Source organism: Oncorhynchus masou, chromosome 3 (genome assembly GCF_036934945.1).
Source record: "Oncorhynchus masou masou isolate Uvic2021 chromosome 3, UVic_Omas_1.1, whole genome shotgun sequence".
Taxonomy (NCBI): Eukaryota; Metazoa; Chordata; class Actinopteri; order Salmoniformes; family Salmonidae; genus Oncorhynchus; species Oncorhynchus masou.
The window spans coordinates 42,360,790-42,388,097 of record NC_088214.1 but is presented as its reverse complement, the minus strand read 5'-3'; the positions used below and the strand labels follow the sequence as shown (position 1 = coordinate 42,388,097).

At 45.3% G+C, this 27,308-nt stretch overlaps 1 protein-coding gene across 1 annotated transcript in view; it reads right to left on the bottom strand.

The window, feature by feature from the left end:
- Positions 1–5,060: 5,060 nt before the first annotated feature.
- ephb3a (eph receptor B3a) overlaps positions 5,061–27,308 on the bottom strand; it is a 45,238-nt gene continuing 22,990 nt past the window's right edge. The window contains exons 4-15 of the mRNA XM_064941186.1: positions 27,144–27,299; positions 25,307–25,642; positions 24,654–24,778; positions 23,764–23,920; positions 22,723–22,831; positions 22,413–22,465; positions 21,605–21,727; positions 18,556–18,803; positions 12,088–12,303; positions 11,530–11,679; positions 9,502–9,695; positions 5,061–7,058 (exon numbers count right to left, since the gene is read on the bottom strand). Of these exons, the coding sequence (XP_064797258.1) occupies positions 6,944–7,058; positions 9,502–9,695; positions 11,530–11,679; positions 12,088–12,303; positions 18,556–18,803; positions 21,605–21,727; positions 22,413–22,465; positions 22,723–22,831; positions 23,764–23,920; positions 24,654–24,778; positions 25,307–25,642; positions 27,144–27,299 (1,982 nt within the window). The 3' untranslated portion in view covers positions 5,061–6,943. The remainder of the gene's footprint in view (positions 7,059–9,501; positions 9,696–11,529; positions 11,680–12,087; positions 12,304–18,555; positions 18,804–21,604; positions 21,728–22,412; positions 22,466–22,722; positions 22,832–23,763; positions 23,921–24,653; positions 24,779–25,306; positions 25,643–27,143; positions 27,300–27,308) is intronic.

Sequence of the window (27,308 nt, the reverse complement as noted above, 5' to 3'; positions counted from 1 at the left end):
ATTCACCTTGCTTTGCAGTAGACTACCTTATCCATTTACCTTGCTTTGCAGTAGCCTACCTTATCCATTCACCTTGCTTTGCAGTAGCCTACCTTATCCATTTACCTTGCTTTGCAGTAGCCTACCTTATCAATTCACCTTGCTTTGCAGTAGACTACCTTATCCATTCGCCTTGCTTTGCAGTAGCCTACCTTATCCATCCACCTTGCTTTGCAGTAGCCTACCTTATCCATTCACCTTGCTTTGCAGTAGACTACCTTATCCATTTACCTTGCTTTGCAGTAGCCTACCTTATCCATTCACCTTGCTTTGCAGTAGCCTACCTTATCCATTTACCTTGCTTTGCAGTAGCCTACCTTATCCATTCACCTTGCTTTGCAGTAGACTACCTTATCCATTCGCCTTGCTTTGCAGTAGCCTACCTTATCCATTTACCTTGCTTTGCAGTAGCCTACCTTATCCATTCACCTTGCTTTGCAGTAGCCTACCTTATCCATTTACCTTGCTTTGCAGTAGCCTACCATATCCATTTACCTTGCTTTGCAGTAGCCTACCTTATCCATTCACCTTGCTTTGCAGTAGCCTACCTTATCCATTCACCTTGCTTTGCATTAGTCTACCTTATCCATTTACCTTGCTTTGCAGTAGCCTACCTTATCCATTCGCCTTGCTTTGCAGTAGCCTACCTTATCAATTTACCTTGCTTTGCAGTAGCCTACCTTATCCATTTACCTTGCTTTGCAGTAGCCTACCTTATCCATTCACCTTGCTTTGCAGTAGCCTACCTTATCCATTTACCTTGCTTTGCAGTAGCCTACCTTATCCATTTACCTTGCTTTGCAGTAGCCTACCGTATCCAATTACCTTGCTTTGCAGTAGCCTACCTTATCCATTTACCTTGCTTTGCAGTAGCCTACCTTATCCATTCACCTTGCTTTGCAGTAGCCTACCTTATCCATTTACCTTGCTTTGCAGTAGCCTACCTTATCCATTCACCTTGCTTTGCAGTAGCCTACCTTATCCATTCACCTTGCTTTGCAGTAGCCTACCTTATCCATTTGATCCCTGATTTATTGAAGGAGGGACGCATTTTATAGATTCAAAAGTATTTGGCTGTAATGTTACAACATTTTCAGACAAGAGTGGCTACCATCCTCCAGGATAACTACTGGTCTAACAACATTGTAGCCTAAACATCAGCTGATCAACAGGACCTTGATAAGCAGACTTGGGTGTTTCAGTGCTGGATCAAAAGCCAAGCCGGCACACCCAGAAGATCTCCAAATGGAGGGTTGACAACAGTGCAGTTCTATGTGTGGGGCTAAGTGCCTTGATCAAGGGCACAATGGAAGGAGGTGGTAGGTCGACATGGGATCAGACACAGCAGCTTTCCAGTGTCAGTAATGCTTACATTTCCATGTAGGCTATAATAAAAAACATGGACATTTGGTTAAAAGTCATGGAGAAGTCATGGAAAATGTGTATAAACCCTTGACATGGAATAATCAGAGGTCTCGATAGCATAATGTAATGTGTGAAATTTGGTGAACATAGTCTAATGGACGGACTTGGAAAAAGAGCTCCTGCACGTATTCCATCCCAAGTCAAGCACGGTAGAGAATGGAAGTTCGAAGACATTCAAAGTTCCTCCATATGTATAATTCTGTGAGCCTAATTCAGATAATGCATGTCATAATGAGATGTCCAGCTCTTCACGCCAAGCCTCCTCCTCCACCCTCTCTCCCCACCTACACAAATTTCAGTCGCGCCTCACGCACTACACTGGCTGTCCATTGTGTATGTATACAACCCAAGCCTAGGCAGCTGATAGCACCCATGCACTGCCTAGGCTAAAACAACTATTGCTTGTCCGCTCCATAGCAAACTGCTCTATCCTCACTGATTGCGAAGTTATTTCATGTCGAGATAATATAAAAACATTTTTAGTTTAGGAACAGAAAATAACAATGTAAACCTGCACTTTGAAGGCGGTTTCAACTGGTTCGGAAGTTATTTTGCAGATAGGAACAGGGGAAAGGAACAAAAAATCCTTACAGTTCGGTTCAGAGCTTAACAATTTCAGTTCCAATCCCTTCTTTTCATGTAGCCTAATTTTGGACAAGCAAATGTTTTAACCACCGATCAAGCAACATTATGGACTAAACATTCAAATCCTGTTTCTGCAACAATACTGATCAAATTAAGATCCTACACTTGTATATGAATAGGCTGTCTCCCATCAATGTATAGTTGTAACGGCTTTCTTCCTGGGTAGGAGAGAATCGGACCAAAACGCAGCGTGGTTATAGTTCATGGTCATTTAATAAGGTAACTCAAACATGAACAAGATACAAAACAATAAACGTGAAAACCGAAACAGCCCTATCTGGTGCAGAAAACACAAAAGAACTACAGAACCCACCCACCCAAACAGTACCAAGCAGCGTGGTGACAGGCAACAGCAACAGCGGCCAAAGACACAAGACTCTTGGACATGGGAGGAAATCCTCGATGGGAGAGGACCCTGGGCAAAGCCAGGGGAGGGTAGCCTCCCCAAGGTGCAGCAGGAGAAGCGGCAGCAGGAGCAGCACAAGGAGGAATGGACTTGGGAAGACGAATTGGACGGTAAAGGACCCTGGGCACAGCCAGGAGAATATCGCCGCCCCAAAGAAGAGCTGGAGGCAGCGAAGGCGGAGAGGCGCTGGTATGAGGAGGCAGCACGGCGACGTGGATGGAAGACCGAGAGTCAGCCCCAAAAATGTCTTGAGGGGTGGCACACAGGGAGTATGGCGAAGCCAGGTAGGAGACCTGCGCCAACTTCCTGTGCTTACCGGGGGCGAGAGAGACCGGGCAGGCACCGTGTTATGCTGTGGAGGCCACGGTGTCCCCAGTGCAGTGCATAGCCCGGTGCGGTAAATACCAGCTCCTCGTATCGGCCGGGCTAGAGTGGGCATCGGGCTAGAGTGGGCATCGAGCCAAGTGCCATGAAGCCGCCTCTACGCATCTGGTCTCCAGTGCGTCTCCTTGGGCCGGTGTACATTGCACCAGCCTTGCGCATGGTGTCCCCGGTTCGCCTGCACAGCCCAGTGCGGGCTATTCCACCTCGCCGCACTGGCAGGGCGACCAGGAGCATTCAACCAGGTAAGGTTGGGCAGGCTCGGTGCTCAAGAGCTCCAGTGCACCTGCACGGTCCGGTCTATCCAGTACCACCTCCACGCATCAGCCCTCCGGTGGCAGCTCTCCGCACTCGCCCTGAGGTGCGTGTCCTCGGCCCAGTACCACCAGTGCCGGCACCACGCACCAGGCCTACAGTGCGCCTCGCCTGTCCAGCGCTGCCAGAGCCTTCCTCCTCACCAGAGCTGTTAGAGTCTCCTGTCTGTTCAGAGCTGCTAGAGTCTCCCGTCTGTCCAGAGCTGCTAGAGTCTCCCGTCTGTCATGAGCCGCCAGAGTCTCCAGTCTGTCATGAGCCGCCAGAGTCTCCCGTCTGTCATGAGCCGCAAGAGTCTCCAGTCTGTCATGAGCCGCCAGAGTCTCCCGTCTCCCGCCAGGATCTTCCAGAGCCGCCAGTCAGCTAGGATCTTCCAGAGTCGCCAGTCAGCCAGGATCCGCTACCCCTCAGTCCTGAGCTACCTCAGTCCCGAGCTGACCCTCAGTCCGGAGCTGCCCCTCAGTCCAGTGGGGCCCTCTGTTAGGGTTCTTAGACCAAGGTCGGTGACGACGGTCGCCTCTCAAAGGACGCTAAGGAGGTGGACTAAGGCAATGATGGAGTGGGGTCCACGTCCAGCACCAGAGCCGCCACCGCGGACAGATGCCCACCCAGACCCTCCCCTATAGGTTTAGGTTGTGCGGTCGGAGTCCGCACCTTGGGGGGGGGGGGGTTCTGACCATAGTTCTTTTGTGTTTTCCTTGTTTTAGTGTTGGGCAGGATGTGAGCTGGGTGGGCATTCTGTTGTGTGTCTGGTTTGTCTATTTCTATGTTTGGCCTGATATGGTTCTCAATCAGAGACAGGTGTTAGTCATTGTCTCTGATTGGGAACCATATTTAGGTAGCCTGTTTTGTGTTGGGTTTTGTGGGTGGTTGTTTCCTGTCTTTGTGTTTTCTGCACCAGATAGGGCTGTTTTCACGTTAATTGTTTTGTATTCCTGTTCATGTTTGAGTTACCTTATTAAATGACCATGAACTATAACCACGCTGTGTTTTGGTCCGCCTCTCCTTCCCAGGAAGAAAGCCATTACAATAGTGCTGTCCGTCACCATGCAACTTACTGTGGGCTATAGTAGAAGAAGCATATCTTCCCCACAAGCCACACTATATTACTGATATACTGATACCAATTATATACAAGATGGAATTCATGCCAGAGCTGACCCATATATCTCAATGATGATCCCCATGTTGTTTATGAACTGGGACACAGTAGCAAGTTCTCTAACAATTCTATATGGTTTCTATATGGTATGTCTCTCTTGATGGGCCTAGTAAAAATACAGTGTCTACCCTCTCAAGGACATATCGGAGGAGTACGGACAAGTCACCATTGATCTCTCCTCAGGGAGATTATCATATGCCTGCTGGCTCAACATTGAGTCCAAAGAAATCCCTAAATATGCATAGGGCTTCAGAACCCTCCGTGAGGATCCGTTTCAATGCAGTCAATAAGAACATAACATCAGTCTCTGCAGCTAGCGTGTTGCCGGGTGACAGCTCCGCTCATCAATATTGACAAGAGAAAACCGATGTGACATGATGCGATTGTGTACAGGTTGCCAAAAAATGCACAAAGATACAGTACCAGCTTTAGAGTGATGCCAGGTTATCTTGCTTCTTTGATGCTTCTCCAACGACAGAGGGCAAATCTATAGTCCTGCTTTCTCACTAATCAGCTGTGTGGACTGGTCTTTGATTCAGTTTAAAAGTGAATGGGTTCTATAACTAATATGATATTCCTAAAAGCTGAACGTACTTGCTATTTCCTCTGTTCGTCCTACAACTGGAAGAAGAGAAGACCTGGAATTACTTTCTGCTGGACCCATGGAGAAATCAAAGAGAATACCATAGATCACTTTAATAATTTATTTGCATATGATTATCGTAAAAATACTCAAAGAGAAATGTGTATTTTGTTCATTATTTTTTTTTCTTTACAATTCCATACATCTTACTCTTACAGAAAGAAGTCTGCACTGACAGACATACAATTTTCCTATTTTTCTTCTTACACATAGATTTTCTTTTTTTCCCTGGTACATGGCCCCTTTAAACTGTCATTTTCCTTTTGATGTTGCCTCTCACCAGGATCCAACATCCAAACAAGGGTTCACACGGAGGCCAGAGGGTGAAATGAAGATGAACTCTGAGCGGATTGGTGTAGTACGGATGGGGATCATATAATAACTGTAGCACAGCGGCAGTGTTAATGTGAGAGATTGATGCTGACAGCTGGTCGTACTTCAAAAAAACAAGAGTAATTAACTGAATAATTCAAACTACATTAACATTTTGTGGGTCAGGTTGATGTTACGGTCACATAGTTATTATCTCAATGGTGACCTTTTTCATTTGCATTGATCCTTGACACATTTGACTAAAGAATAGATCTGACAAATCAACAGTCTGGTTCCATACTGTATGTGCTTTAGCCAACTCCCCTGACTACCGTTGTCAGGCCAAACATGTTAGGCATGGCAATGGATGAACACAGAGAGGAGTTGGTTGAGGCACAAAGGGACTGGAGCCCCAGGCTAAGATATCAGCAGCTAGTCCAGAATAATGGAATTGACAACTGTACTGACACGTTGAAAATGTGAGCCAGCACTGGTGACTAGAAATAGCTATTGTTCATAATTAACCCTTTCCTACGAGCAACAGCCTCCGTAAAATATTTGATTCTTGTTTAATCATTAAATTCACTGTTTAGTGTATTGAGTTTAATGTGTGAATATTATATATATATATTTTTTTAACAATAAGTAATAACTTAGCATCCAAAACAAGGCATAGTTGAATAAAATAAGAGTATGAAAATATGGCATATGTCTGTAGAGTAACAGTTATGCGGAACCATTGTCTCTTGTTTCCATGGTGTTCATCCACAACAGTTCCACTTTGGCATGACATTGCACACGACGGTGTGTCCTGTACAGTCAGACAAGTCCTTCTCAGTCACCTACTTTATCCAGAGTAGGTGAAGAGGACACACAACAACACATACAGCACCATGAAACCAAAACCTCCCAGTAACATGGAAGACCACATTTAAAAGAAAGTGGATGAAACCAGATTTTTTTTGTTAAACAGCAATTGTTATAGACGTCTAAAATCAGGTTCTCTGGCAATGGGCACTGGGATACAATCTTTCAGGTGCCCACATCCATTTAGAATCCATAGAACCCATCCTTAAAGTCCCATGTGTGAACAAGTCTTTTTTGCATCACCATTGCCCTCGTTCCTTTCCAGACGTCGAGGTCCACAGTATCCATGCCCATTGCCATCCATGGTCAAAGTCAACGATAACGGCAGAGGAGGCATGGAAATCATTTTGGGAAAAGAACACATCCCAGAAAGCACATGCAGACATGCAAACACAACCTGAGGGGGAGTTTGGCTTTCTGTCAATGGACGGTTCACAAATTCAATTCAACATCAATGATGGGTTATCCACAAGCTTCTCAAGTCTATTTTCTATGGTGCCCTACTGAATCTGTCCAAAGTCGAGACTTCCTTTACCCATGTTAGTTTTGTCTAGGTAGAGTAGATGTTTTTGTCTACTGTGGACAATGTTTTGTCTAGTTACAGTAGACAATGTTTGTTTTGTCTAGGTAGGGTCATTCATTCATCCATTGGGCTCTGCAAGTAGAGTTCCTAGGTAGTTTCTAGTGGGTCCAGTTTCCCATGCTGTCTCTGGTTTGGTTGTTTGTTGGTTTGTTGGTCCAGACCCAAACCTTAGACCCTGATGGGGAGAGTCGTGCTCATCTGTTGTCGAACTATATCATTCTGACTGCTGTCTAGACTCTTCCTGTGGTGGCCAGGCAGTGTCCCCCCGATCCGCAAAAGATCCCTGTCAACAAGAAAGGCAAAGATCAGTCACAGGTGGTTCTTTCAAGAGTACAAATTGTTAGACCAGCCTTATTAAATTCCTGGTCTTGGAGTGGAGACCCACAGGGTGGGCAGGGTTTTGTTCCAACCCAGGGTAGCGCATTGCATTCAACTTATCAACAAATCATCGAGCCCTTGATTTGTTGAATTAGGTTTGTTAGTTTTTAAAATATATATATTGTAACCGTGGTTAATTAAAAGGTTAATAAAAAATACTCTATTTAAGCAGAAAGTCAGTTAAGAACAAATTTGTATTTGCAATAATCATCTGGCAAAAGCCTGCATACCCTGACTGCTCTCCAGGACCAGGATTGAAGAATGCTGCTGTGTTTAGGTATAGTATTACGCTGTCAACAACATTGAGGATGGGAGGCAGCACACAGCACACAGCACACGTAGCAGCACACAGTGAGAATCGATCACATATGTGTTGATACCGATCATGGAAAAGACAACCTATTTTAGAAGCCAGTTCCACCAATTACAAAATCCAATTTAACCTCTGAGCAGAATCAATTCATCATTCTGGGGTTGTAATAAAACTAGTATCTCCTTCATCTTCCTTCTGAGGATGCTACATTGTCTTTTTTTGCATCTCAAACGGCACCCTATTCCCTGTATAGTGCACTACCTTTGATAGGGGTCTCTCACTCTCCCTCTGTGGCTGTCACATACAGATGAGGCCATAAATGAATCATCCGCATGCCATCTGCATACAGTGATATGTAGCATAACACATGCCAGACACACTGACATACACATACAACTCCCCATTCGACCCATCAAAGCAATGGCTTGGCCTCCCTTGGAGCATAAAAAAAGCTAATTAGCAACCTAATTAAACACATTCCTCTCTTTTAGCTTCTCCTGAATCTGCCTTATTACACACACTCCATCACCTCAGCCCTCCGGTAGTTTGTTTCCACATCGGCAGCCCCGGCTCTGTCTCTGTCCTATCACCTACATTTAAGAGACAGCCAAGAGCACAGGGGATTAAACCTAGGTCAGTCATTATGTTTCCACCCGCAATTAGGCCCACTGCTTGCAATGGGAATCGTCCGTGGGGTAATGCTGCGACAGTGAAACGCGGAAACGAAGACATAGAGCTGGCCAGCTTGTAGTCCTAAAAAAAACAAACGGTAATGAGTAACCTCTGGTTCGTCCAGTGGTTCCTATGGAGGAAATGAATGTGGAAAGACTGGAGTTTGGGGGAAAGGCTTAGGAGATCTTATACGTTTTGAGATAATATTGGTCAGTGAACATGACCTTCTATGAATTATGAAGCCTTTATGTGATTTGTGTGTTTGTTTGGATAACATAAATGCTTCAAATTTGACAAAAAGTGACGTTAGCTCGTGAAGATTATCTCATAGATTTTTTTATTTTTATATATAAGATCTCCTAAGCCTGTGTTTACCACGAACCTTACTTTTGACGTCTTTCCAAAGAAAACATTAATTTCCCCACAGGCTTTGACCAATGAGCCATGGTGGAGTTAGTGCCTACAAAAAGACATCATTACTATTGTTCTCTATTGAGGCTCAAGAGAGGAGCTGTTAAGTGAGGGAACATGATCATTTTGCGGTTTTTGTTTGGTAAACAGAGCTGATCCAGAGCTTTGACACATAGCAGTTGATGCATTAAAATACACTGAGTGTACAAAGCATTAGGAACACCTTCCTAATATTTAGTTGCACCCCCTTTTGTCCTCAGAACAGCCTCAATTCGTCAGAGCACGGACTCCACAAGGTGAACCAAGCGTTCCACAGGGACGCTGGCCCAGGTTGACTTCAATGTTTCCCACAGTTGTGTCAAATTGGCTGGGTGGTGGACCATTCTTGAATCACACAGGACACTGTTGAGCTTGAAAAACCCAGCAGCATTTCAGTTCTTGACACACTCAAACCGGTGCACCTGGCACCTACTACCATACTCCGTTCAACGGCACTTGCCTATTCACCCTCAATCGCGCACACACACACACACACACACACACACACACACACACACACACACCATGTCTCAATTGTCTCAAAGCTTAGAAATCCTTCTTTAACATGACTCTTCCCCTTCATCTACACTGATTGAAGTGGATTTAACAGGTGACATCAATAAGGGATCACCAGGATTCACCTGGTCAGTCTATGTCATGGAAAGATCAGGTGTTCCTAATGTTTTGTACACTCAGTGTACATTTTAGGGCCAACTAACCACGGTCGATATTGTTGATCGCACCCCAAAACAACAAATCAAACCAACAATAAAGATTGTATAATCTCTTAGGTTTCTGATCTCTCCTGCACACTCGTATATACTTATTTTGAAACCGTTGCCTTGTTACGTTGTCTTAACACCGGTCTTGTTGTGCAAATCAAAAATAACGCTTTCCAGTCCCCTCCACTCACCCTGAGTATGTGCTGGTGACCACCTTGAGGGTAGCGGCGTTGCGGAGAAGCTTGTCCAGGGTGCTGACGATTTGGCAGAACTTTGGCCTCAGGTTCCTCTCCTTCACCCAGCACTCCAGCATGAGCTGGTGCAGCACCATGGGGCAGTCCATGGGAGGGGGCAGGCGGTAGTCCTGCTCCACAGCAGTCATCACCTACAGAAAGTAAAAGGGTTAATATGATATACAGTACGGTACAATATATCTTGCGATGCAATGCAATATGATACGATATGTCACAACGAAATACAATACAATTTCGATACGATACTCTACGGCACAATATGACACTCTACAACGGGATAGAATATGTTGTGATATAATACAATATTCCAGGCCCCCAAAAATCTGGCAATTCAAAAGGAGAATGTTACATTGCAATTCACGGTGGAATAAAATAAAGCTGTTCCCTTTACTCATTTTCATACCTTCACTTTACATATGCATTTTTAACTGCTTGCCACAAAGCAGTTGTGTTTTTTGATCATGATAATGAATCTCTCTACTGCACTCCGCAACTTTCCTTGTTTTCTCATTGATTTGTTATGACATGTTTCTATTCTCTGTACAGGGAAGCTATTCATATCCATATGCTGTCTGTCTGTATTTGAATTACATCTTCCTGCAATGGAAATGTGCCTCCGAGGATCATACAAAACCTCTCCTATACTATTCCCACTTTTCTGTGCTGCTCTATTGAAACTAGCTGCAGTAGTAATACAACACGTTGGGATGCCACGTTTGGATGAGCATCATTGTTCTCTATTTATTAATAAGGTAGAAGCCCAGTGAGATGGTAAGATGTGTTGCGGGGATAGAGAGAGAGAGTGTGTGTGTGTGTATGTGTTTACTACTCTGCCGTAGTAAATATCTGTGGGGTGAACATGCAGGTGTAGATAGGGGTGGCAGGAGGCAATAAAGTAAAATAAAATTTAAAAAAACGCCAACCCAGGCACACAGCCGCACTGACCACCTGCACAGTGAAGATAAAAACACACTTAAGCATAACTGTCAAGCTAAAGGTAGAGGCTGCAATGTCACTGCAATGTAAACGAGCCCCCTGCAATTAAACAGTGGTTAATACATTACCAATACTTAATTTTAGGTCGTTTATTAAAGGGACTAAAATAAGCTTTGTTCCTAACTCCGGTTCTTTAACATTGACTTTCACCCTGAAAATTGTTGATTCGTGTGCACTGTCCCTATCAAATCAATACCATGAATACATAATGGAATACATAAATAAGTAGCATGCGAGTGTTGTGGAAGACTCTACCTAAAGAATAGGCAGAGAGTATAACCCAAAAATATGAAACGAAACATGAAACAACTTGAAAGACTTTGCTGAGTTATTGTTCATATGAGGAAATCAGTTCATTGAAATCAATGAATTGGCCCTAAACTATGGATGGGTGGCCCACTAGGCGGGTTCGTACCGCAACCATGGAGCACTCTGTTCACAACGTTGACATTGGCAAACCGCTTGACAACACAACGCCATACACGTGGGTCTGCGGTTGTGAGGCCAGTTGGACATACTGCCAAATTCTCTAAAACGACGCTTATGGTAGGAGAATTAAACAATCAATTGTCTGGCAACAGCTCTGGTGGACATTCCTGCAGTCAGCATGCCAATTGCACACTCCTTCAAAACTTGAGACATCTGTGGCATTGTGTTGTGTGACAAAAGTGCACATTTTTGAGTGGACTTTTATTGCCCCCCCCAGCACAAGGTGCACCTGTGATAAATCATGCTGTTTAATCAGCTTCTTGATATGCCACATGTCAGGTGGATGGATTATATTGGCAAAGGAGAAATGCTCACTATCAGGGATTTAAACAAATTTGTGCACAACATTTGAGAGACATAAGCCTTTTCTAATTATGGAACATTTCTGGGATCTTTCATTTCATTTCAGCTCATGAAACATGGGACCAACACTTTACATGTTGCGTTTATATTTTTGTTCAGTGAGTATAACTAACTCACATCCTGGTTGCTCATGTCCCAGTAGGGCCTTTCTCCGTAGGATACCACCTCCCACATGACGATTCCGTAGCTCCACGCGTCACTGGCCGAGGTGAACTTCCTGAAGGCGATGGCCTCGGGGGCGGTCCAGCGGATGGGAATCTTACCTCCCTGCAGAGACACAGGGAGACGCAGGGTTGCTACATTGGAGCATGCTGTGCGATGGAGTAAACACAGTCAGAGACGCACACACACACAGGCAGAGACGCGCACACACACAAGCAGAGACGCATTCACACACAGGCAGACATGCACCCACAGGCAGAGACACCCACACAGGCAGACACCCACGCAGGCAGACACACACTGATAACCATACTCTCATTTACAGACTGCAGAGAGACCAAAAAAAACACACATGGTGAGCACACACACACTTATACACAAAATTGCAAACAAACAAAGATAAACAAACAAACAAGCAATCACACAGACAAACATAGACATACCAAATAAACACAGATCAAGCCAACAAGCAGATCCTCCCACAACTCACACTCTCCCTCCCACACCACTCACCAGAGAGCTGGTGTAGGTAGGATCAACTGATGAGTCGTCCAGGAAACGGGACAGACCGAAGTCGGACACCTTACACACCAGGTTGCTGTTGACCAGGATGTTGCGGGCGGCGAGGTCCCGGTGGACATAGTTCATGTCCGAGAGGTACTTCATGCCCGACGCGATGCCACGCAGCATGCCCACCAGCTGGGTCACCGTGAAGCGCCCATCATTCAGCTGTGAGGTATGGGTGGGGAATGGGGGTGAGTGAGGTAGTGAAATAGAGGAGTAATGCAGACAGGGATGAGGGTAGATAGAGGGGAATGGGGGTGAGTGAGGTAGTGAAATAGAGGAGTAATGCAGACAGGGAGGAGGGTAGATAGAGGGGAATGGGGGTGAGTGAGGTAGTGAAATAGAGGAGTAATGCAGACAGGGAGGAGGGTAGATAGAGGGGAATGGGAAAGGGAGAAAAAGACAGAAGGAAAAAGAAGGAAAGAGAGACAGAAGGGAGAGGAGAGAGAAGGGGGAGATGGGTGAGTAAGAAAGGAGGGAGAGAGAGAGAAGGGAGATGGGTGAGGATAAAGTAAGAAAGGAGGGAGAGAGAGAGAAGGGGGATGGGTGAGGAAAAAGTAAGAAAGGAGGGAGAGAGAGAGAAGGGGGATGGGTGAGGAAAAAGTAAGAAAGGAGGGAGAGAGAGAGAAGGGGGAGATGGGTGAGGAAAAAGTAAGAAAGGAGGGAGAGAGAGAAGGGGGAGATGGGTGAGGAAAAAGTAAGAAAGGAGGGAGAGAGAGAAGGGGGAGATGGGTGAGGAAAAAGTAAGAAAGGAGGGAGAGAGAGAAGGGGGAGATGGGAGAGGAAAAAGTAAGAAAGGAGGGAGAGAGAGAGAAGGGAGATTGGAGAGGAAAAAGTAAGAAAGGAGGGAGAGGGAGAGAAGGGGGATGGGTGAGGAAAAAGTAAGAAAGGAGGGAGAGAGAGAGAAGGGGGAGATGGGTGAGGAAAAAGTAAGAAAGGAGGGAGAGAGAGAGAAGGGGGATGGGTGAGGAAAAAGTAAGAAAGGAGGGAGAGAGAGAGAAGGGGGAGATGGGTGAGGAAAAAGTAAGAAAGGAGGGAGAGAGAGAGAAGGGGGAGATGGGAGAGGAAAAAGTAAGAAAGGAGGGAGAGAGAGAGAAGGGGGATGGGTGAGGAAAAAGTAAGAAAGGAGGGAGAGAGAGAAGGGAGATGGGTGAGGAAAAAGTAAGAAAGGAGGGAGAGAGAGAGAAGGGAGATGGGTGAGGAAAAAGTAAGAAAGGAGGGAGAGAGAGAAGGGGGGGATGGGTGAGGAAAAAGTAAGAAAGGAGGGAGAGAGAGAAGGGGGAGATGGGTGAGGAAAAAGTAAGAAAGGAGGGAGAGAGAGAGAAGGGGGAGATGGGTGAGGAAAAAGTAAGAAAGGAGGGAGAGAGAGAGAAGGGGGAGATGGGTGAGGAAAAAGTAAGAAAGGAGGGAGAGAGAGAGAAGGGGGAGATGGGTGAGGAAAAAGTAAGAAAGGAGGGAGAGAGAGAAGGGGGAGATGGGTGAGGAAAAAGTAAGAAAGGAGGGAGAGAGAGAGAATGGGATGGTTGAGGAAAAAGTAAGAGGAGGGAGAAAGAGAAGGGGGTGATGGGGGAGGAAAAAGTAAGAAAGGAGGGAGAGAGAGGGAAGGGGGATGGGTGAGAAAAAAAGTAAGAGGAGGGAGAAAGAGAAGGGGGATGGGTGAGGGAATCGGTAGATGAAGTCAGTCAGTCCCTAAGCTTACATAAACATTATCATGACATATGCCATTACCATCCATGACTGGTTCTGTCAGTCTGCAACAGACAAACTTTTCAACTGTCTGACCCCATCTAATAAGATTTTTTTATTTTATTTAACTAGGCAAGTCAGTTAAGAACAAATTCTTATTTTCAATGACGGCCTGGGAACAGTGGGTTAACTGCCTGTTCAGTGGCAGAACGACAGATTTGTACCTTGTCAGCTCAGGGGTTTGAACTTGCAACCTTCCGGTTACTAGTCCAACGCTCTTAACCACTAGGCCACCCTGCCGAATGAATGACTATTTAATGACTCAATTCCATGTGCTGTGCTGTGTGTATGTGTGTTTTTGTGTGTAACTTCAGATGAAACAGCGTGAAAGTGAATAGGAAAGTCCGCTGTCAACTAGTTACAGTTAGAATTCAATTGTCCTTTCACAGAACGACAAGAGGTTCAACCTTTTTCTGCGTGATCCAGTCTTGACTGAAAGGAAATGAGCGTTACATTGATGGTGCCATGCTAACCATGCTTACCCTCACTACAGCTCCACAGAATTAGAATAACTAGAATGGAAAATCATGGCTCCATGACTTGAATGGGCATTTTTGTTCTAGAAATTATATTTCTATTACCAGCTCCAATACATAATCAGTCCCATTTCTTATTAGTATTGTTCATGCATGAGAGCACCAGCCGTTCCGGACGACTGCGTGATAACTCTCTTGGTAGCCGATGTGAGCGTGACTTTTAAACAGGTCAACATTCCCAAAACCACAGGTCCAGACAGATTACCAGGACGTGTACTCAAAGCATGCGTGGACCAACTGGCAAGTGTCTTCACTGAGATTTTCAATCTCTCCCTGACAGAGTCTGTAATACCTATATATTTCAAGCAGAACTTGGGTCCCTGTGCCCAAGGAAGCGAAGGTAACCTGCTTAAATGATTACTGCCCTGTAGCACTCATGTCGGTAGCCATGAAGTGCTTTGAAAGGCGAGTCATGGTTCACATCAACAGCATCAACCTGAATAACCTAGACCCACTCCAATTCGCATACCGCCCCAACAGATCCACAGATGAGCAATCTCAGTCGCACTCCACAAGGCCCTTTCCCACCTGGACAAAAGGAACACCTATGTGAGAATGCTCTTCATTGCCTACAGCTCAGCGTTCAACACGATAGTACCCACAAAGCTCATCACTGAGCTAAGGACCCTGGGACTAAACACCTCCCTCTGCAACTGGATCCTGGACTTCCTGATGGGCCACCACCAGGAGGTAAGGGTAGGCAACAACACATCTGCCATGCTGATCCTCAACACTAGGGCCCCTCAGGGGTGCGTGCTTAGTCCACTCCTGTACTTCCTGTTCACCCACGACTGTGTGGCCAAACACAACTCCAACACCATAATTAGTGGTAGGCCTGATTACCGACAACAATTAGACCGCCTATAGTCGGAGGAGGTCAGAGACCTGGCTATGTGGTGCCAGGATAACAGCCTCTCCCTCAATGTGAGCAAGACAAAGGAGCTGATCGTGGACTACAGGAAAAGGTGGGCCGAACAGGCCCCCATTAACATCGATGGGGCTGTGGTGGAGCGAGTAGAGAGTTTCAAGTTCCTTGGTGTCCACATCACCAACAAACTATCATGGTCCAAACACACCAAGATACATGTAGTTGTGAAGAGGGCATGACAACACCTTTTCCCCCTCAAGGGCCTGAAAAGATTTGTCTGGGTCCCCAGATCCTCAATAATTCTACAACTGCACCATCGAGAGCATCCTGATTGGTTGCATCACCGCCTGGTATGGAAACTGCTCGGCATCTGTCACACAAGTTATAGACTGTTCTCTCTGCTACCGCACGGCAAGCGGTACCGGTGCGCCAAGTCTAGGACCAAAAGGCTCCTTAACAGCTTCTACCCCCAAGCCATTAGACTGCTGAACAATTAATCAAATGGCCACCAAGACTATTTACATTGACCCCCCCCCCCCATTTGTTTTTACACTGCTGCCACTAGTTGTTTATTATCTTTGCATAGTCACTTTACCCCTACTTCAATCTACAAATTACCTCGACTGACCTGTACCCCCTCACATTAACTCGGTACTGGTACCCCCTGTATATAGCCTTGGTATTGTTATATTATTGTGTTACTTTTTACTTTAGTTTATTTGGTAAATATTTTCCTAACAGTACATTACTCATCTCATATGTCTATGCATTACTCATCTTGCCTATGCCTCACGGCCATCGCTCTTTTAAATATTTATATGTACATATTCTTATTCACCCCTTCACATTTGTGTGTATTTGTGTGTAGAAAGTAGCTGTTGTGAATTTGTTAGATTACTTGTTAGATATTACTGCATTGTCCGAACGAGAAGCACAAGCATTTCGCTACACTCGCATTAACATCTGCTAACCATGTGTATGTGACCAATAAAATTAGATTTGAAACTCTTTCTTAAACTGCATTGTTGGTTAAGTAAGCATTTGTGACAAATAAAGTTTGATTTAATTTGATGCCATACTTCCAAGTCTCAGAGGGAGCCTGGAAATCAAGGTTTGTTTGTCAACAACTCAGGAGGGAAACATTCCAAACATGCCAAATATGTAAACATTCTGTTTTGTACGCTACACTCAAATTTAGTTTGACAGGAAAACAAGTTTGGATGGATATGTAAACAAAATGCTTCATAACAGGCATAGATGGTTAGGTCTGTTAGGGGGCTTGTATTACTATGATCGTGGGTACCGAAAATCCCCAAAAGCCCCCAAAAAGATAGTAAAACAAGTCAAATTATTCCTCATGGAGACATTTCCCAGGTTCCCACAAGGACAAAGGCTATTTTAGGATTAGAGTTTAGGGTTAGTGCTACAATTAGTTTTAGGGGTTAGGTTTTAGGGTTAGGTTTAGGGGTTAGGGTTATGGGTTAAGTTTTAGGGCTTAGGTGTAGGAGTTAGATTAGGTTTAGGGGTTAGGTTTAGGGTTAAAGGTTAGGGAAAACATGATTTTGAATGGAAATGCATTTTAGGTCCCCACAAGGATAGTAAAACATATGCTGTGTGTGTGTGTGTGTGTGTGTGTTTGTCCTTTACGTGCAAACATGTTTGTTCTTGTTATGCATGTGTTGTGTGTGTGTGTGTGTTGTTCTGCCTGCATCCCATAGTCAGGCACAATAGTTTGGCGGGCCATCACTAGATCACGGCAGAGTGTATCCATGATTCACACACACACACACACACACACACACCCACACGGTTGGACGGACATCTGACTGAGAGGAGTGCGTGAGAAGGAGTGAGAAGCTGCTCTTCAGTCACAAGATGAGATAAGACAAGGAGGGCTATGGAGATTGCACTGTGGTGCATGGTCTTACGTTTCCTCACTGTCCTCTGAGAGAGATCATTTGTGAATGACTATGTTAACCTTGTCTGTAACCTCTAGGGTCTTTCCTGGTTCAAGGTTAAATCTGGGTTGTTGTTTTTTTGATTCGGAGGCGGGATCTTGGTGTACTCTTAAAGGAAAGGAGCTACACTTTATGTAAGCTATAGTACGATGACCTAAGAATGGACAGTGCGTCATTCCTAAGAGCTCATCAAGGATAACGGCTAATAAGAGCCAGCAGCATACCAGCAGCATACCACCCTGCATTCCACTGCTGGCTTGCCTCTGAAGCTAAGCATGGTTGGTCCTGGTTGGAAGTGGTGTTGGGATGGGGGCCAGTAGGAGGCACTCTTTCTTTCCTCTGGTCTAAAAAAAAGATCCCAATGCCCCAGAGCAGTGATTGGGGACATTGCCCTGTGTAGGGTGCCGTCTTTCGGGTGGGACGTTAAACAGGTGTCCTGACTCTCTGTGGTCACTAAACGATCCCATGGCACTTATCGTAAGAGTAGGGGTGTTAACCCCGGTGTCCTGGCTAAATACCCATTCTGGCCCTCATACCATCACGGCCACCTAATCGTCCCTTTCCTCTTCCCTTTAACTAATCCCCAGGTCGTTGCTGTAAATGAGAACGTCGTCTCAGTCAACTTACCTGGTAATATATGGGTTAAATAAAAACAAACTCAAAACGAGCTCCCACGGAGTCAGAGAGCATTGCTGTGTGTGTACACCACCCACTGTCATTACAGTAGGTGTCATGTGATAGAACTCTCCAAAGTTGCAGAAGTTCTCTACTCCCCCGCGGATTTGTCCAGCATCCACTGATGTGTAGGAGGTGCTATATGCAATTGTGCTTGTCCCCAGGCTTTTACGTAGCACAGTCAAAGAGTATCTCCATCAATGGTTTTGTGCAGGAGAATCCCTATCCGTCAGCTGTATTGTGTATAACTATGCAGGTCTTAGGATTTTCAGTACAGCCGCTATCAATAGTCATCAGAGGGGTCAGGAACGGTTCCACGGATTGTCATAACTGGTGTGTGTTCGGTACGACTCAAAGCCTCCACTGGTGTGTAGGTGGTCGCACAGTTTGTGTGATAATGCGTGACTCCAGGATTTGATTCGGTAGAGTAGACTCGATATCAATTGAATGTGTCCTGTATGATTCCATGCATCATCACAACTCAGTCAGTGTTCCCCTGAGGAAGGAGCCCCGCGCTCCATTCTCCATGAGCCTTGGGATTTTAAACAGTATACAACTCCTAGGCTATCAATATCAACCAGAGTTGTCATGTACAATTCCTCATGTCGCCACAACTGGTGTCAGCCTCACTCACCCTGAGGAAGGAGTCCAACGCTCCGTTCTCCATGAACTCGGTGATGATGAGCACGGGGCAGCTGCGGGTCAGCACGCCCTCCAGCCGGATCACATTGGGGTGGTCGAACTGGCCCATGATTGACGCTTCCCCCAGGAAATCCCGCCTCTGGCGCTCTGTGTAACCCGCCTTCAGCGTTTTGATGGCCACCACCCCCTCACGGCGGCTGGCCTGCTTCAGGCGCCCGCGGCACACCTCCCCGAACTCACCTGGGTGGGGAAGGGAGTGAGTGGAAGGAGTGGAGGAGGGAGTGTGGATTGGGGAGCGGGGGGGAGTAAGGGAGAGGGAGCATTACTGGTTTGAACTGAGGAGGAAGAAGAGGAAGAAGAGGAGGAAGAGAGCAAGGGATGGAGTTTGTGAGGAGGGGAGGAAAAGAGAGCGAGAGCTCAGGGGTCTGAGAGGTTGGGGAGGGATTGAGGGACGGAAAGATTAACCTGCGACCGGTAGTGGTGCCTGGGACCGGTGTAGGGGGAGAGGGGACGGATGAGGAGCTTAGGGGTTTTGGTGCCTTGGTAAAAAGTTGTGTGATTAAAAAGGAAAAGGAGAGAGAAAGAAGAGAAAAAGAGAAAAGCAAAGGAGGCGTTCAAGGTTGAAGTTGGGAGATAGAAAGACATGCTCTTAGAGAAGAAACAGCAGACTTGGTGAATGACAGAAGCAGACACTCTAAACTCCCCCTCCAATACACACATACCCTCTCAACAACCGCTGCCCATCCCCTGAACACACACACTGCCCACCCAGCACAAATCCTGTTCAACCAACTCCCCCCCGCCTCAACATTGACCACTCCCCAAAACACAATCGACTCCAAAAAAGCCTACCCCTTAAAATCCGCATTTCAAAAAGGCCACACTAAAAAAGGTATAATCTTTGAAAATTATAGTTATGTCACACATGCAGCTAACACAAATATATGGAAATGTCTGCTCTACTTAAAATTACAACCAACTACTTGCAGCATTAATGCAAAAATGGAAGAGGAAAGTGGAAGGGGGAGAAGTAAGGAACTTGTCTGTTGACCCTGCATTAAAGACCAAAATTGTCTAAAGAAAATGGTGATAAATTAAAAAAGTAAACCAGTTTCATTTCAGGACCAAAAAATTGACAGCTGTGCCATATAGATTGCATAATAGCTGGGAAGAGATTTCTGATGTTCCAATTCCATGGCACATGGTTTATGAACTGATACACAAAACAACCATGGATTCAAAACTCAAGTTTTTAAATTAAAATGTACAAAATTATTGCAACCAATAGAATGTTATACAGTGCCTTGCGAAAGTATTCGGCCCCCTTGAACTTTGCGACATTTTTCCACATTTCAGGCTTCAAACATAAAGATATAAAACTGTATTTTTTTGTGAAGAATCAACAACAAGTGGGACACAATCATGAAGTGGAATGACATTTATTGGATATTTCAAACTTTTTTAACAAATCAAAAACTGAAAAATTGGGCGTGCAAAATTATTCAGCCCCTTTACTTTCAGTGCAGCAAACTCTCTCCAGAAGTTCAGTGAGGATCTCTGAATGATCCAATGTTGACCTAAATGACTAATGATGATAAATACAATCCACCTGTGTGTAATCAAGTCTCCGTATAAATGCACCTGCACTGTGATAGTCTCAGAGGTCCGTTAAAAGCGCAGAGAGCATCATGAAGAACAAGGAACACACCAGGCAGGTCCGAGATACAGTTGTGAAGAAGTTTAAAGCCGGATTTGGATACAAAAAGATTTCCCAAGCTTTAAACATCCCAAGGAGCACTGTGCAAGCGATAATATTGAAATGGAAGGAGTATCAGACCACTGCAAATCTACCAAGACCTGGCTGTCCCTCTAAACCTTCAGCTCATACAAGGAGAAGACTGATCCGAGATGCAGCCAAGAGGCCCATGATCACTCTGGATGAACTGCAGAGATCTACAGCTGAGGTGGGAGACTCTGTCCATAGGACAACAATCAGTCGTATATTGCACAAATCTGGCCTTTATGGAAGAGTGGCAAGAAGAAAGCCATTTCTTAAAGATATAAAAAGTATTGTTTAAAGTTTGCCACAAGCCACCTGGGAGACACACCAAACATGTGGAAGAAGGTGCTCTGGTCAGATGAAACCAAAATTGAACTTTTTGGCAACAATGCAAAATGTTATGTTTGGCTTAAAAGCAATACAGCTCATCACCTTGAACACACCATCACCACTGTCAAACATGGTGGTGGCAGCATCATGGTTTGGGCCTGCTTTTCTTCAGCAGGGACATCGAAGATGGTTAAAATTGATGGGAAGATGGATGGAGCCAAATACAGGACCATTCTGGAAGAAAACCTGATGGAGTCTGCAAAAGACCTGAGACTGGGACGGAGATTTGTCTTCCAACAAGACAATGATCCAAAACATAAAGCAAAATCTACAATGGAATGGTTCAAAAATAAACATATCCAGGTGTTAGAATGGCCAAGTCAAAGTCCAGACCTGAATCCAATTGAGAATCTGTGGAAAGAACTGAAAACTGCTGTTCACAAATGCTCTCCATCCAACCTCACTGAGCTCGAGCTGTTTTGCAAGGAGGAATGGGAAAAAATGTCAGTCTCTCGATGTGCAAAACTGATAGAGACATACCCCAAGCGACTTACAGCTGTAATCGCAGCAAAGTATTAACTTAAGGGGGCTGAATAATTTTGCACGCCCAATTTTTCAGTTTTTGATTTGTTAAAAAAGTTTGAAATATCCAATAAATGTCGTTCCACTTCATGATTGTGTCCCACTTGTTGTTGATTCTTCACAAAAAAATACAGTTTTATATCTTTATGTTTGAAGCCTGAAATGTGGAAAAATGTCGCAAAGTTCAAGGGGGCCGAATACTTTCGCAAGGCACTGTATATATAGTCTATATCTATACAAAAAATATGGGGATTGGAAATGATGTAGACAATTACATTGATGGAAGTCGCAAACTATCTGCAATATTAAAGCTGATCTACCCCTGAAAATATATAGCTATATTGGTTACCTGCACCAATGACCTCCTCGATCTTCACACACGAGATGTCTATCTCCTTGGCAAACTCGTGGATGGCCTCGTTGGGGTCCTCGTAAGTGAACGGGTCAATGTATACTTTCACCCCCGGGGAAACTAGAGAGATGAAATTAATGAAGGGAGGATTGCGTCAGATGTTTTTCGCCAGGTCTTGAACACACACTGAGTGACTATAATACAGTCATGACTGGTCTCAAATTGGAAGCATGAACAGCATATGAGCATATCTATCACACAGCTCGGGGAGTCTTGAACAGCGGGGGGGGGGGGGGGGGGGGGGTTGATCTAGATCTAGATAATCATGGATTTCTGTGAGCAAATGCAGTTTCCTGCCTTGGTCAGATGACTGAATAATTCATTCAATCAGGTGGTTTACCATCTTGGTTTGAACAAAGGACCACAGAAGCTGCAGCTCTTCAGGACTAGAGTTGTATAGTATGCACACATATGCACGCACACACACAACCTCCTCCCCAAACACACAAATACACAACCCCCTCCCCCCAACACACACAACCCCCTGCCCCCAACACACACACATACAACCCGCTTCCCCCAACACCCACACACATACAAACCGCTTCCCCCAACACACACACACAACCCCCTGCCCCCAACACACACCCCCTCCCCCGGTGCTCACCGTACCGCTGCTGCACAAATACACAACACCCTCCCCAAACACACACTCACAAAAGCACAACCCCCTGCCCCAAAGACACACACACACATATACAACCCGCTCCCCCAACACACACACACACTCTCCCCCAGTGCTCACCGTACTGCTGCAGCTTCTCTGTGTACTCCAGCTCCGAACCGCTGTGTTGCTTCCTGCAAACAAGGACCACACACGCACAATCTCATTCGTATGATCAATCCTCATTCCTGGCTGGCACTCCACAGGCTGCTTTCAAATAACAAGCGGAAGATAACAGATTGTATTCAGACAGTCGGGATTGGAAGAATGGAACAATGCTAAGGTTGGCTTAAGCCTTTCTACGGGCTTTTCAGGATTCAAGAAGTTGCCAAATAATGACCAAAAAGGCCTGTGTTAGATAAATAGATACATATAAAAAAACACAACTTACCTAGAGCAAACAATGGCCATGACCACAATGGCAACAATGACCACTAGACCGGCCGACGCCGAGCCCACGATGAGCGGCAGCTGGTCCTGCACCGATTTCTGAGGGTCACCTGAGAAATAAAAAAAACAATGATAAACAAACAATAAACACCTGAAATGTCACTGAGGAATTCTTAAAATAAACAGCTAGTGAAATATGGAAGCGGATTCATGCCAAAACAAAATAAATGGGATGTGAATTGTATTCCAATCTGTGTTTAGTTTTACATTTAGACGCAATAAAAAAGCGCTTTATAAAAAATAAAAAAGCCAAGTTAGTGGCCTTGTGGTTAGTGTCCGCCCTGCGATTGGACGGTTGGGAGTTCGGTCCCCGGCCAGAGCGTCTCTGCTTGGCACTCTGCATTGAATTAGATTGGGGTTAAGCCCTTGCGATAGACTAGCGTCCTGCACATCTAGCTGCCTCACGTTACAGAAACAGGAGAGTGGCTGCTGCTCCTAGAAGCCAAACCTTGTGCAAGGCTACTTACTTATTCCAAAAAGCAATGCACTCTGGTAAAAAAGAAAACACGCATATTGAAAAACAAGACATTTTATTTCAATGTTTTTACATGTATTAATCCTGCATTAATCTGCTTCCGTAATAGACTGTAGAAATATCACACAGCCATTAAGAGCAATTCTTTTTTTTAAACAGACAACTTCTTCAAATGGCTTCTTCAGTGTTCTCTCACTACTTGGGTGGATTGTACTTATTAAAGTGAACCTAGAAAAGCTTTGAAACACCGGTGAAAAACAAACATGAAAGGCGTTAGCAATGGTGGAGGATACTGATAAACAGTGAAGGGAGAGAGAGAGACAGAAAGAGGAGGAGAAAAAGACAATGAACTAGTGAAGGCAGAAAAGGAAGAGAGACAGAGGGAAAGTAAGAGGCACAGAGACAGATGGGGTGGAAGAGCTCGACACAGAGCACAGAGAGAAAGAATGAGACAACGAAGGAGCACAGGAGGAGGAGGAGGAGAGAGAGAGAGAGAGAAATGCTTACTGTGTATGGAGGTGCTGAAGTCCATAGGGATACTGTAGTGTCCATAGCCAGCCACAGTGCGAGCCCGGACCTGGACAACGTAGGGAGTGGCAGCCCTCAGTCCCTCCACACGGGTTGAGCTGTGCTGGGCCGTCACCGTGTGTGACATGGCCTGGCCCTATGGAACACATCAATCAATCAACCAATCGAACAAATGTACTTATGAAACCCTTTTAACATCAGCAGCTGTCACATGATTTTACAGTAACACAGCTTAGACGGAAATCAGAGGCAGACTGACAAGGAAAACTCCCTAGAAGCACGAAAACCTTGAGGAACCCCGACAATACATGGATTAGAATCGAAAAAATGCTAAATTATTTTTCTTTTTAAAAAAGGGACAGCATTCACTTGATGTAGTTGAGTTAATTTGGTTCATAGTCTAGCAGCATGTCTATGTCCATCGGACACATGATGCTGATGCTGCTGAAGAAAACAATACACATCTGCATCAAGTGAGCGCTAACCTGTGAAATGCCAAAAACAACCCAGCTACATCAGACAAAAAATGCAATATTTACTTTTCAAACATATTTTGTACAATTGTTTTCTTTCCAGTGACTCTTCAAACTTAAAGTACAGAGTAAATGTTTCCTAATGTAAATCATGGTTGAATCAGAGAACAGTGAGCCTGGTCCCAGATGCGTTTGTGCTGTATAGTCAACACATACAAGTTGGCTATACAGCACAAACAGATCTGGGACCAGGCTAAAGGCTGGGAAAAAGGCATTAGGAGTGGGCTATATAGCACAAACAGATCTGGGACCAGGCTAAAGGCTGGGAAAAAGGCATTAGGAGTGGGCTATACAGCACAAACAGATCTGGGACCAGGCTATAAAACAGTGTCTTACCCTTTCGTAGTACTTAATCTCGTAATCCAGGATGACCCCGTTGGGTTTCTCTGGGGGAAGCCAGGACAGGCTGAGGGTGTCTGATGTGGACTTCATCAGGTGCACTGTGGGTATTGCTGACGGTGCTGTGATTGGACAACAAAAGAGGGTGATGTAAATAAGTAAAAAGAAATGCAAGCTTTCATGTTGAATATGTTAAGAGCATTTTTGTTCCACTGTATAAATGAAATTCGCAACGTGTACAAGCTCTTCATTGAGCATTGTTTACGATTATCTGACTTCTTACCATGACATTTATCTGACCATTCTCCATGGCATTTCAGTTTATTTGATTTGGTACTAAGCTGAAATGACACATACTGAGGCCATAAACTCACACAAAGCATCAGTCCTGAGAACAAGATGAGACGGTAGAAAGTAGACAACTTTGTTGCTGCTAACCTGAGTTGAGTGGTAAAGTTGGTGACACTGAGTGGTGTGTCGTCGTGTAGTCAGAGAGGCGATGTTAAGTGGTAGGTAGCTACTTTACTTACAGTGGTGACCTTGAGTGGTGTGTTGTGGTGTGGTGAGGTGAGAGTGAGTGCCCGATATCAATTATTCATGTTGAGTGCTGCTAACGTTAAGCGCTGACAAAGCGTTACGACGATACTAACCGGCCTGGTTGGTGGTGATGTTGACGGTGGCGTATCGCGGTGCGCCGGGGCTCTTCCCAGAGACGCCGTTGACCGCCTGGACCTCAAAGCTGTAGCGGGTGTGCGCCTGCAGGTTCCTCACCACCACCTTCTTCTGGGTCAGGCCGAGTCGGCGCGGCGACATGTCCATGTTGTCGTCGCAGCGCGAGCACGGGCTCTGGTCGCGCTGACACTTCTTACACACCACGTTGTAGATGACGTCGTCCCGCCCGCCGACGTCCAGTGGCTCCTCCCACTCCAGGGCGATCGAGGTCTCGTTCACCGTGGAGATGACGTTCTGAGGTGGCGAGGGCACGGCTGGACAGAAACGCCACATACGGGTTAGTGATGTCCTCTGAACACCGCTTATAGAGGCTAATATTGTAGAACCTCACTGTTAAAACCATAGTCTTCGAACCCCACTCTAAGCATTTATGATTTGCTTACTAAAGATACCAATTAGGGCTTATCTTCCTGGGTCCATACAGTTCATACAATTGTCCACTTTCTGGTGGAGAAATATGATCTCCAGCACATAATGAATTGAACAGAAGTCTTCATTTATTTTATATATACTATGTTCATTCCATGCATGACTTCAACATTATAATTCATGGAACTTAATAAATCATTACCCATTAAATAGCAATGGGAGTTCATTCCATAAAGTAGAAATATGTTCTGCTATATACATGATGAAATAAATAGCAGGATTCATACAGCGAATATAAACCATATCCAAGCCACGCTTGACTTAAACATCACTATTCATGAAATGTGATTCATTACCCATAAAATAGCGATGATCTGAATTTAAATGATCCATTGCACAGCGGTGGTGCATAGTAGTGTATACCTATGGAACAGTGTTACTCAATGGAGACGAGTTCTTTAAATAAGAAAGGTATGAAATCGGGGTAACGTGTGATAAATGCTACAGGGGACAACTGGAGCAGCAAGCAGAATGTTTCTTTCATCCAGTTACAGAGGCTGGAGGGGAAATCTAAACCCAAAGCCCTCTCAAAGCCGACTCAGACAACACCTACTACGGCAGCAGCACATGGCGAGGTAATGCTTTCAGAGTGTGTCAGTTCACGCATCTCAACCAACTCAGTTCAGCTCCTCTGCCTGTTCGTCCTAAGTGGAGATAGTCGTCGTCGTCCCCCCCCCCCCACATGCTCTGTCCTATCCAATTAGACTGGCACAGTTTAGAATGTGGCCTCATCTAATTGGGCACAAAGTCTGAAATGCTGGGCTCCCGACGTGAGCCCCGAGCTGAGCTTTCGAGTACAACACCCTCGACCCCTTGCTAAACATTGTCTGCCAGGACTGGCACACGCTCTGACAGGCTATAGGGGATGTATGGAGTCCGAATGGTCTGCGATGATAGTGGCACAGTGGTATGAAAGGATTTGGAAACAGTGACACAGTCCGAATTTTCTCAACAAGGAGAGTGTGCACGAGTCATAGGGGCTCAGTCACAGTTAATGTATGTTATGCCAGAGGGGAAAAAAGGCCTTTGGTGTTAGGCTATGTCACAATGTCAAAGCAGTGCATGTCTATCATACACATATTGTGATATCTCTGAGAAAAAGGGGGATTTCTCTGATAAAGGTATCTGTGTAAACAACCACAGTTGCTCAAGTTAAAACTAAACTGCCTTCACAGACACTTGCACCATGGCGGTTTTCGAAAACTCTCTGGGCCAGTTCTTCAGACAAAGGCTAAGCCTGGTTCTACACTAAATCGCATGGAGAATCTCCATTGAATATCTTCGGCCAATGACGACTGCTAATGAAAAACGGTGAGCTTGACTTACTGGTGCAGGCTGAGTCCGGAGGGTCACTGTCGGCACGGTAGAAGCCATTCTGGCATAGGCAGATGTTGGCACCCCTGGAGCTCGTGCGACTGTTGAGGGGGCAGGGGTAACACGAGCCCTCCCCCTGCTTGTACTTGAATGACCCGGGGGCGCACGCTATATTGG